The sequence below is a fragment of the Rhinichthys klamathensis genome, unplaced genomic scaffold (genome assembly GCF_029890125.1).
Source record: "Rhinichthys klamathensis goyatoka isolate OS25496 unplaced genomic scaffold, OSU_Roscu_1.1 h1tg000157l_1, whole genome shotgun sequence".
Taxonomy (NCBI): domain Eukaryota; kingdom Metazoa; phylum Chordata; class Actinopteri; order Cypriniformes; family Leuciscidae; genus Rhinichthys; species Rhinichthys klamathensis.
In genome coordinates this window covers 294577-307539 of record NW_026606692.1, presented here as the reverse complement: position 1 = coordinate 307539, position 12963 = coordinate 294577, and the positions used below count along the sequence as shown (strand labels likewise).

At 37.0% G+C, this 12963-nt stretch overlaps 1 protein-coding gene and 1 long non-coding RNA gene across 3 annotated transcripts; both read left to right on the top strand.

Moving 5' to 3' along the window:
• Nucleotides 1–229: 229 nt before the first annotated feature.
• Nucleotides 230–2641, top strand: LOC130090960 (CD48 antigen-like; the record flags this gene model as incomplete). The annotated part of the gene is made up of 3 exons (XM_056258605.1): nt 230–305; nt 1918–2217; nt 2607–2641. Coding segments are annotated over exons 1-3 (399 nt in total), but the record flags the coding sequence as incomplete, so codon positions are not given.
• A 7-nt stretch (nt 2642–2648) lies between these two features.
• LOC130090977 (uncharacterized) lies at nt 2649–4909 on the top strand. 2 transcript variants are annotated; one of them, XR_008807750.1, is made up of 3 exons: nt 2649–2864; nt 4439–4527; nt 4879–4909. It is a non-coding gene; the product is annotated as an uncharacterized LOC130090977 (long non-coding RNA). The 2 variants fall into 2 exon arrangements; XR_008807749.1 differs by lacking the exon at nt 4879–4909 and adding an exon at nt 4847–4873.
• The last annotated feature ends 8054 nt before the right edge of the window (nt 4910–12963 follow it).

The window sequence follows — 12963 nt, the reverse complement described above, 5'->3', positions numbered from 1 at the left end:
TATTTTCATGTCTGGGAAAAGTTGGGGATTAAAATTTAATTTCACACGTTTGCAATGAACGAATCAGCAGCACAGCAGTAAGTTGCTTTAAGACTCATGGAAAGACCAACACAATGCCAGGCGTTTTTATTTCCAAACTTCCTTCCTTATAGCTTAGGCACCACGCCTCGCCCTCTGCATGTTTGTGTCTCTGAGCAAAATCTCGAAGAAAGGTGATTTAAGTCTACTTTTTCTAACAAAAATGTCACTTCAACTCTTGACGTTGATCTCCGTCGTTGTGTTCTCCACCACAGAAGCTGCTTCGGGTGAGTTTTTAATGTTTAACTGGAAATGACACGCCGTTGTTGGCAAACCTAAACAGTTAGCTAAACCTAAACAGTTAACTTAGCTAACCTAAACAGGTAGGGTCAGATTTACATCTTCCTCCTGTGCAAACACTCTTTTGGTGTTAAAAAACGACTGTCCGGAGGATTTTATCGAGACACGCTGTGGAAAAATTAGCTCTGAAAAGGATGGATGGGTTATTTTGCGGGGGACCTTATTGCATGTGCGAGTTTCCCTGTCAGGCCCAAAATGTACGGCGGGAGGAGAGAATTTAAATGAATCACGCAAGGTGATTTACTGGTAGATTGTGTTGAGCATTATGGAAATTATCTGACTGATATGGTCGTTTCTCAATACCAAGTACGTAAACTTCGGATTTGAAAAGTTCGACTCAGGAGAAGGAACTCCCGAGGACGGGAGGAAGTCCGATAACGTTAGGCTAATTCTGCTAATGAAACCGCGGCGTTCTTGATATCGTCATTCAGCTCGCTCTGGCTACTCCGGTTATCTCTTTATGTATATTTAGTCTACAATAAAACAAAATAAGTTATAAAACACCACTCTGCCTCTTTTCATTTTCATTTTAAAAAATCTTAAACATATGAATGGCCACACAATACACAAATGTGGTTCAGGCAACAGATTATCTTCACTGAATATATCATAGAGTTATTTGTGGTGTTATTTATTTATTTATTTTTATTGAACTTTATTATAGATTACAAAAATTAGTCAGATACTTACAAACACAAAACAGAATTCAAATAGTTAACACATTTCTCATATCATAAATATATAAGCATAAAAAAAAGTATATATAGGCTACTGTATATATCTACACACACACATACATATACAGTACAATTATTCCAGATAAGTAAAATAAAAAAATACAAATAAATAAAGCTAGCCACGGAATATAAATAGTAAATTCATCTTACACAAACAATACATTGAGGGTAAATTAATCACGATAATATCAGGGAAGGGAAGCTTACCAAATATATTTGTATAACGAGACGCGAGGAAAGGAAACAAGGATGCACAAATAATAATTGAGAAGCACCCACTGTCACCTCTCGATGCATCCTCGGTGAAAGGGGCGGATCAAGAACACATCCGGGGATTTGAACTGGACTTGGCTAGATGTGAACTTTGAATTGGGACAGTACTTGGGCAGCGACTGATGGCGTTTCACAAGTTCACAAGTACAGACACGAACGCATATTGAGAAACGGCCTATGTTCTTTAATTTGCACGTCGTCAGTAGATCAACACTCTCATCGGCGCTGTTTTGGAATTGCACTCTCAGACTAATTTGCCCTGTTTAGTAAATCTGCCCCTATAAGTTAGTTTAGTTATATAACTATTATCATAGTATTGTACTCAAATTCATGAATAGCTATTAAATGACGGAAGAGACTGAAGAGTTTCTGTATTGAAATTATTTTTATTTTCTAATTTCATTTACCATCAAGCAAGGGATATATAGGCCTATATATGTTATATATTCACTTCCTGGAAATTACTCGGCTAGACCAGACTTTCTTGTTGAATGTTGACTAACATACTCTCTCGTATTTTGATTATTAGGTCAAGAGGTGACGAAAGCAGTGGGTGATCAAGTTTCTTTTAAACTAGACAAAATTGTTTCTCCTGTCACCAGCATCACATGGAAACACTTAAAAGCTGGTGAATTAACTGTGAAGGCGATTGAATGGGAAGACGGAGAAGAAACTACAGTCCTGAATGCGAGATTCAAAGGCATCACGACTCTTAATACAGGGACTGGACAAATCACTATTACTAATCTAACAGTCGCACATACTGGAGTTTATACCGTTGACCTCAGCGGTAAAGAGCAGACACAAAGATTCACCTTGAATGTTATGGGTGAGTGACTGCTGATTATTACATTCATTAATATTAATATTATAAATGCATCATATTATTATTATTATTATGGTTGTTTTTACTTAGCCACACATATATAAAAAAAAAAAAAAAAACTATGTAATTGTACAGTAATGGCATCAGATTAATACAGTGGTATATACATGGTACTCCAAGATACTTTCAAGAATACCACATGTCCAAAACCACTGTAGTATTACAGTACTTTGTACTAAGTTATAGTTTTGGTTAGTAACTGGATTTTACCCTCTACCATCATTGACATGGTACTGTCACAGAACTTTTTCCAATGCTGGTGTAGTTGTGTTTGATTTAATTATGTTACTTTATAGACTGAATGTTCATTTGTTTTATTGTTTCTTTCACAGAGCCGGTCCCCAAACCTGTGATTAAAATAGAGGCGACTGATAACTCTGGTGTTGTGTATTTGAGATGCGAGTACAGTGAAACAATCATCTGGAATAATTCTGCTGTAGAAATACTGACGGGTTCAGCGCTCCAACCGAAAGGAGAGTTCATTAATGTCACAAAAACAGGAAATCCAGAAATCTCCTACACCTGTTCACTCCAGAACGCAGTGAGTAACAAGACCAGTGATCCGGTCTATGAGAGAGATCTGTTTAAAGGTGAGACGCTGGACGGACACTAAACACAACCTGTATGCAAGAAGAATATACAGATGAAACTCGAAAAATTAGAATATCGTGCAAAAGTTCATGTATTTCAGTAATTCAAGTTAAAAGGTGAAACTAATATATTTAGTATATATAACTATATAGGCCACATATGCATGATTATACTTTTCAGAGGGTTGACATTTCTGTATTTAAAATCCTTTTTTTTATTGATTTATAGCTAATTTTTTTGAGATTTTGAGTTTGGGGTTTTCATAAGCTGTAAGACATAGGGCCCTATTTTAACGATCTAAAACGCAAGTGTCAAGCGCGAAGCGCAAGTAACTTTGTGGGCGGATCTCGGCGCTGTTGCTATTTTCCCGGCGGGATAAATGACTCTTGCGCTCGACGCAAATCTAAAAGGGGTTGGTCTGAAGTAGCTTCATTATTCATAGGTGTGGTTTGGGCGTAACGGGAAACAAACCAATAAGAGCGTCATATCACATTCCCTTTAAGAGCATGATGAACAAGGTGTGCTTGTTCCATGGCGCAATACTATTATAACGGCGCATTTACGAATCGGGTCACAGCCGAGGAGATCGATGTTCTCGTCAGGGCCGTAAAAGAAAGAGAAGTGACATTGGGAATGGGACAAACCCACCCAAATTAGCTTCGGTTAAACATGCATATAATAATTTGGGAAAATGTGTAAGCTTTATGCCTATTTTTCCCATCGTCATGGACACAACAATGATTTCCCTCGTGTTTTAATATTTGTATTTATAATAATGTATCATTTGCAAAAAGTAAAATGCATCTGTGTAGATGAGAGAATCATCTACAGTGTATGCGCGTTGTTCACACTCTGTCTTATGGCCAAGCATGCGCGCTTAAAATAGCATCTGAATGTACGCGCAGCGCGCCACTGACTTTAGACTAGGGTTTTTCTGGTCAGTGGCGCAATTGTTTTCTGGAACTGCAAAATAGCACTAGGGATTGTTTGCGCCGAAACACGCCTCCTTTTTTGCGCTGAACCGCCCAGGGAGCGCAAGTTCATTCCCTAGTTTGCCGGCTTGCGTCTGTGGAGGGAAAAGTTCGCTTTGCGCGGATGCAAAATACGAATGACACATGCGTCGGTGTACAAAGTCAATTGCGCCGGGTGCAAGATAGGGCCCATAATCATCAAAATTATAACTTTTGCACGATATTCTAATTTTTCGAGTTTCACCTGTACTTATGCTTTTATTTAGATGCAATTTAATAACCATATAAGACATTTAAAGACCCCTGTGGTGAAAATCAATGTTGTTTATATGTCTATGTGGGCTTTTTAATATGCTTTAGGACAAATGAAAATATGCAAATAAGTCAGTCAACACCATTGTTTCTTTCACAATCACAGTGCCGGTCCCCAAACCTGATCAGTTTAAAGGTGAGACGCTGGAGGGACATTAACCACATAAATCTGAAAGTAATGATGAATATACATGATTTTCTTTAGAGTATGTCATAAATCAGTAATGCAAGATATAATTTAAATATGCGTTCCAGGAATTGGTTTTATAACATATTTTTCCCCACATTAGAATCAAACAAAGGATGTGTCGTGTCGGCTGTCATTCCTTCAGTCACTATGGTTATAATTATAATCCTTTTCCTATCATAGCCTTTCACGGTAAGACTTCTTTAATCTTTTAAAAATATTCAAATATGTTTCCATTCTTTCATCTGTGCTTATCATTTGCTCTATCTATGTGAATCTATGACCATTTATAAACTCATGAATTATTCACAGTACATCTGTATTAATAAATGTATTAATAAATATTCATATTGACTGTAAATTGTAACGGCCACCTGATTTGTTAAATACCTTTTAAGACGCCTCCTTTTATGTGGGAGACGCAAGATTAGGCTTATTTAGTTTTTTTTTTTTTGTGGAAAATCAGTACTATATGTTTTATAATGTAAATAAAACACCTGTTTTCCCTCAGAAACAGCATCTGTGTGTGTGTGTGTGTTATAGATGCCACACACTTCTGCTCATCATGGACTCTCTGAATCCCAGCGTCACTGAGTCAACTGGCGCTCTGGGACAACTGGGACTGTTTCTCAACTTTCACTGTTGCTCTTTGACCTTTCTGTGTAGAAATAAATAGCCTCTAAAAATTGGTATTGTTTAGAAAAACATTTAAAAAAATATATTTTTACAGTCAATTTTCTGCTTTATTTTCCTTTTGTGGTGGAAAGTAGAGAAGGCGTTTTATTCTATTTTATTTAGCCATTAAATCATAGGGATTTAGTTTTGCACATAAGTGCCAATGTGAAGAGTTTGATGCAGGCTACTGTAAACATTGAATGTAATGTAAATCACTTTGAATAAAATCCTCTGTCAAATGTAAAATGTGAATGCATTCTGTTAAGACTTCTTTTTGAATCAATTTCAAATTGTGTCCATTAGTTTTGTTTTCATAATTGAATTACATATTTACAATAAATAAAAATATTGGCGTCAGGATATCCTACTGTAAGTCAGATATTATACATAATACACCCCAAATATTCACTCTAAAATGAATGTCTGGGCAAAAAAGATCCAGCACCCAGATAGTTAATTTGTGTTATTAAAGTAGTTTATGCAGTGGTTATGTCTCATGCATTATGTATGTAGTGGTCAGGGTTGGTCATCTTGCTGGATAGACACACACTTGTGCCAGACACTGATATCAAACATTTGCCATGAATGTACACAAGATGGCAGCAGTGCTGTAAATGCTGAACCCAAAAAGACCAAACCGATGGAGAAAGACCCGGCACCAATATCTCGATTCATGGGTCGGTCTCTCAGGAAAAAAATAAATAAATTATGAGATGTAACCTCGGCACAAAAAGCATGTCAGTCTTCCAGATGACCAGTCCACCCCTTCCATAGTATTTTCTTTCCTACTGTGGAAGTCAATGGGGTCCATCAACTGCCTGGTACTAACATTCATCAAAATAATTTATTTTGTGTTTAACAGAAGAGAGAAACACTTACAGGTTTGGAACAACATGAGGCTGAGTAAATGATGACAACATTTTCATTTTTGGGTGAACTATCCCTTTTACTGGCATCTTTATGATTCAGTCAGCATAACCACCAACTCGCTGGTCGAAAACAGGAACTTCTTTCTGTTTCCTCGAGACAGAACCGCAGATTCAGAATCACTTCAGACACAGAACCGGAAGTGAGGGGCGGGGCTTAACATTCATAGTTGCGCTAACCATAAACGTAATTTTATTTTTGTTAAAAAAAATATATATACATATTTTTGTTAAATACAAGCTGTTTTCACATGGTTTTTGATCGGATCCATGTCTACAATATTTAACAACAATACTTCTAAATAAAGTCACTTTTCCATTCATAGCCTATAATATACGATATCATGATGTTGAGCAAAATTTTACAACATACCCACTGAGCAAGCGACGTCTGTGGACATACAAAACAGGTTGATATCACGTCCGTCCGTCCAGGCCATAATCTGAACGTCCATTGACATCCAGAATTAGTTGATTAATGACAATGAGAAATTATGTCCAATCTGGCTATAATCTAAACGTCCACTGACAGCCAGAACTAGTTGAGAAAAGACGTTCATACTGGCTATAATCTGAACGTCCGGTGACATCCAGAATTAGTCGATGAATGACTTAAAAAAATATGTCCAATCTGGCCATAATCTAAACGTCCACTGACAGCCAGAACTAGTTGAGAAAAGACGTTCATACTGACTATAATCTGGACGTCCGTTGACATCCAGAAATAGTCCATAAATGACGTGAATAAAGATATCCAATCTGGCCATTATCTTAATGTCCACTGACAGCCAGAACTAGTTGAGAAAAGACGTTCATACTGACTATAATCTGGACGTCCGTTGACATCCAGAAATGGTCCATAAATGACGTGAATAAAGATGTCCAATCTGGCCATTATCTAAACGTCCACTGACAGCCAGAACTAGTTGAGAAAAGACATTCATACTGACTATAATCTGGACGTCCGTTGACATCCAGAAATGGTCCATAAATGACGTGAATAAAGATGTCCAATCTGGCCATTATCTAAACGTCCACTGACAGCCAGAACTAGTTGAGAAAAGACGTTCATACTGACTATAATCTGGACGTCCGTTGACATCCAGAAATAGTCCAGAAATGACGTGAATAAAGATGTCCAATCTGGCCATTATCTAAACGTCCACTGACAGCCAGAACTAGTTGAGAAAAGACATTCATACTCACTATAATCTGGACGTCCGTTGACATCCAGAAATGGTCCATAAATGACGTGAATAAAGATGTCCAATCTGGCCATTATCTAAACGTCCACTGACAGCCAGAACTAGTTGAGAAAAGACATTCATACAGACTATAATCTGGACGTCCGTTGACATCCAGAAATGGTCCATAAATGACGTGAATAAAGATGTCCAATCTGGCCATTATCTAAACGTCCACTGACAGCCAGAACTAGGTGAGAAAAGACGTTCATACTGACTATAATCTGGACGTCCGTTGACATCCAGAAATGGTCCATAAATGACGTGAATAAAGATGTCCAATCTGGCCACAATCTAAACGTCCACTGACAGCCAGAACTAGTTGAGAAAAGACGTTCATACTGACTATAATCTGGACGTCCGTTGACATCCAGAAATAGTCCATAAATGACGTGAATAAAGATGTCCAATCTGGCCATTATCTAAACGTCCACTGACAGCCAGAACTAGTTGAGAAAAGACATTCATACTGACTATAATCTGGACGTCCGTTGACATCCAGAAATGGTCCATAAATGACGTGAATAAAGATGTCCAATCTGGCCATTATCTAAACGTCCACTGACAGCCAGAACTAGTTGAGAAAAGACGTTCATACTGACTATAATCTGGACGTCCGTTGACATCCAGAAACAGTCAATAAATTACGTAAATAAAAGATGTCCAATCTGGCCATTATCTAAACGTCCACTGACAGCCAGAACTAGTTCAGAACAGATGTTCATACTGCACTGTAAAAAAAATATCCTAATTTTACAGTAAATAACTTCCTATTTTCATCATTGTGGTGGCGTTCATGTGTGTTCAATTCGTAAATACGATCTTTATGACATGTCTTGAATGCATCAATAGCTCTATTTTAGGGACAATCCTTACAAACAATCATTGCTAAAATACATTACAGACTGTCACAGTGAGAAGATCTTTGTCCTTTATCAATGCTAAAGACCTAACCACTGCAGTCAACACCTTGGAGTATCCATGCTGTTAAATAAAAGTCTGTAGACAAGGGTTAAGGTTAGGGTTAACCCCTTAATTTCTAACCCCCGGTTTCACAGACAGGGTTTAGATATAAAGCCAGGATTAGGCCTTAGTTAAATTTGGGCATTCAATTATAGCTTTTAAAAATGTACCTTAGAAGAAAAAAACATTACTGGTGTGCATCTTGAGACAAAACAATGGCACTGACATAAGATATGTCAGTATAGCCTACAAGTTGCTTTCAGGTAATACAGCTCAAACGTGCATTTTAGTCTGGACTACAGGCTTAAAGGAGAACTCCGGCGCAAAATGAACCTCGGGTGTAATAACACATTGGTACAGACTAAATCGTTCCCTGAGATTTGTTTTCATGATAATCGAATGTAAAGAGTTTTATCTCTAAAAACAGTTTAGCTTATAACGCTAGTATATTGGGCATCGAGTAAGCAAAAAGAGATCGCTAGTTAATACCATTAACAAGGCTCAAATTAGCCCCACACTAACACGGCAGCATAATGAGTGTCCTTACATGCAAACCGAAGCATTGAGAACTTTGTAAGTGTATAGACAGTTTAATAAGAAGATACTTTACACAGACAGTACAGTTAGCGCATACAGACAGCAGCCATCTTGGAAAACAGTCTCGCATAAGAGAAGCACTTAACGCAACAGAGAAAATAAAAAAATAAATATAATTTATCTTATCTTCAATATCTACACGTACTGTTCGCTCACTCTCGTGGTTCGATTGGTCGAGACTGTTTTCCAAGATGGCTCCTGTCTGTATGCGCTAACTGTACTGTCTGTGTAAAGTATCTTCTTATTAAACTGTCTATACACTTACAAAGTTCTCAATGCTTCGGTTTGCATGTAAGGACACTCATTATGCACTGTTCTGATAAATTGCTGTTTATCAGAACAGTGATAAATAAATGTTATTATATATGGTATACAAGTTACTGTTTAATCTTTCATTTTTTATCTTTCATTTTTTATCTTTCATTTTTAATCATGCACTGCAATGAAAACACATTTAAACAATTGATTAAATATAACAGCCAGCCTACAAATACAACTAAATAGCACGTGTATATTTTTTTCCTATTCTTTCTTTTAAAACATTTCATATTGTCCTGTTATTGCAATGTTTTCACACTATTGGCTGTCTCTCCGAGTTGTTTTGAGCATGATTGGTTATTCTGACTGTCATCCAGGAATCTGGCCAATGACAACTATGCGCGCCTTTACCAGTCAAGTTTGAATACGTCAGTTGAAGTGAGTGGGTGTCTGTGCTCCTGCTCGGGACCTACTTCGGTTTTGTGGCTTTTACATTGTTTAAAACATGGATTATTTTACATCGGACTGCTAAATGTTTATTTTGAGCGAGTTGCGGGATGTAAATGAAGAACAAACAAGGAATATGGACAACGAACAATGGACATATTGCAATCTACGGAAGGTAACGTAAATAACTTTTTATTTTATACAAATTCTAATACATCAAAATATAGTGTATTAAATTGAGAATCTAAACGCGATTAGAGAAATATTGATATTAGTACGGTATTCCAATGTATTAGGCTAATTATGTGCTGAGCTAGCATGTGTATTGTCAGCTAACTTAGTTTATGATAAAAAAATAAAATAAAACTCAGCATTGGAGCTTTACAATGAGTGAACTGAGAACATTGTCTCTTTAGACAGAAGAACTCGAACCACACTCCTTTACTCGAGTCTAGAAGAATCTGCAAACTAGGCTTTTAAATTGTTGATCGCGGGATTTAACGTTAAAGTTAGGCCTAACGTTATTGTCTTGGAGCTGGTGAGTCAATTTTGCAAGCTTTTGTAAATGTCTCTGTTAGTAGCCTAAGTAAAAACAAATAGCTAATATTGCTGTGTGTGTTTCCTTCATGATCCAGGCATTTTGGGAGTAACGTTAAATATTATCCAGCCACACGATCTTCAGATGGTGAGTATTGTCATAAAATACACGTGAAATAGAGGCAGAACATGGACACTCTGCTCAAAGGCACACTGGTTCAAACCCTCCAGACAATGTTTTATCTTCTATCTTCTTGAGTTTATACAGGCCTAGCTGACCCAAAAATAAATGTCTAACTTACTTTTGTGAAACACAAGAATGTTGGGAATAAAACAACTGTATGAGAAAAACAAAAACAAATAAGGCATTTCTCAAGATATCTTAATTATGGTTCTACATAAGAAACTCATACAGTTTCAACATGAGGGTGAGTAGGCTAAATAATGAGAGAACTTTTCTTTTTTTTTTGGATGAGCTGTTCTTTTAAGGACATTTGCTAAATTAACCATGGTTTTTATTATAGTAAAGGTGTAGAAACCATGTTTTTTTTATGGTGGATTGATTACAATAATTTATTACCATTTGGTTAGTGTCACAAAACATTGTTAATTTTAGTAAGGGTTCTCCAGATTTATATAACACATAACCTGTATAATTTATTTAAGGAACACATTCAAAATGGTCCTATGTCACCCAGATCAATAATTTATTAACGCACTTTTTAACTTTTTTTTTTTTTTAGATCAAGCATTGGAACAATGTTTACGGAGCAGAACAGGCACCAACAGAGAAACAAGTCCATCACTAGTAAGTATCCATTGCAGTATCTAAAACCGTAGTCAATTTTAAAGGCACAGTGCACTCCAAAATAAAAAAAAATCTATTTTTTCCCGTGCCATTCCAGATGTATATTTTCCACAAAGATTTTTTGAAAAATTATCCATTATTGTAAGCCAATATAATGCAAGTGCATGCACCAGAAACTTCATACAGTACAGCCTGCTGTGTTGTTCACACAAGATGTTTTCTGCATTTATCATGTGAGCTTTACAATGCTCTTGGACTTTTTCGACCTTCCGCATTTTGGTGTCTATTCACTTGCAGTATTTAACACAAACACAAGAGATGGATAATTTTTCTAAAAGTCTAGTTTATTTTTTCTAAAATGTGTTCATCTGAAGAAAGAAAATCACATACCCTTTCGGACGGCATAAGGTAGAGAAAATAAAGGGGGTATCAGTTTACTCTCCTTTAGCTACTATTTATAAACCTTACATGTGATTTAATAAATTTACAATTAAAGAGGTGTTCCAAGCAAACAGCTATGTGTGTTTATATTAGGGGTGTACGATTCAGAAAATGTCACGATTCCGATTTTTAGGCTCAAGATTCGATTCAATAGCGATTTTCGATGCAAAAACGATTCTCGATTTAAAAAAAACGATTCACAGTATGTAAATGTAGTTACTTTTCCTATGTAGGTATTAGGGATGTGCATCTCCATAACTGAGGCCGATGCGATACGCATGTCGATGCATAGCCAACGATACGATACATTAAAGATAGGCTACATATAAGCAGCTACCGATGCAATGCAATGCGATTCACTATTATTACGATGCGGTGCGATTTGATTTCAACTCAACGCGATGCGATTCAATGTAATACGATGCAATGGAGAAAAATATGATGCTATGCAATTCAATATTCAATTATTTTATTTATTTTGTTCATATTTTGTGCCATCTGACTTTTAACGCATGGCTCTTTCACATACAAAAGATTTGGTTTTCAAAACAAAAAAAAACATAGCGTTGCGACGTTCGTCTGTTATAGGACAACTTAGTTTGAATAAACGAGCAGACACTGCTACTTGCTCTACGTTTATTTAGAATTAACAGCCAGACAACTAGCAGTGACTTGAGCTTTCCATTAAATGAATCACACACAGTAAACAAATCCTTAAAGACCCACTCCGATGAAAATAATGTTTTTCTAGGTGTTAACATGTTCTTGTGGCATTTTTCTGATGTTAGAGGACATATCTTGAGAAAAATAAGCTTGTATTTCTGAGTATTTCTACATTCAAATGGCTGTGAATCAGTAGCAGACGCTAAAATGCCGGCTAAAATAGACTGGAGTTGTGACGTAGTAACTCCACTGGGCGTCTCCACACGCGATGTCTTGGAGTGAAATAATGATTGGTGATCGGTGATAACTTTGATTAACTTCGTATAATAATAATTAACGTGTATATAATACTGTTGCCCCACCGGTATTGGGGGTGTAAGCTAGCGGGAGAGACAGAGCTCTCAGCAACGGGCAGGGGGAGGGTCGTCTCCGTGCCAACGGCACCGCCCACAACGCAGAGGCGATTTGCTAATGAGCTACTGCCGCTCTGCTGAAGCGAAGTCCCAGAATACGGCACAGGTTTTGTGATTTTGGCTAAAAATGGCATAATCATAATTTAAAGACCACTGGGAATGTTTAAAAATAGCTCAAAATATGATCGGAGTGGGACTTTAACAAAAAAAAATCAAACAGGCCTATTCTGGTGGGTGCGGTGATGCGGTGGTGTAACATGTAAGGCTGGTGCTGCCAATAAGCACCTAAAATCTGTCACAAAGAACCGGCAAAAGTAATGATTATGAATATGTAAAATATAGCAATGAGATATTTTAATTGTTTATTAATAAACAAGTGTTTTCTTTGCCAGTGTCGGCTGCAAAGATGAAGTTGACGATGCTGACTCACGATCTTCGCAGTAGTCAACGCGCCAGAGAGAAATACACAATTCATACGGATTATCTGCTTATTACATAAGCAGAGAGCAGTCTGTATTCTTACGTTTTGAATTGTTCTGTTTAAAAGTAGACCTGTCTGTGAGGCAAGTAGGCTACCTTATATGCTGAGTTTCGGTTCATTTATGAGACGAGCTCCAGTTCACACGCCGGCGCCTCCGTGTTTATCGTCTGCTATA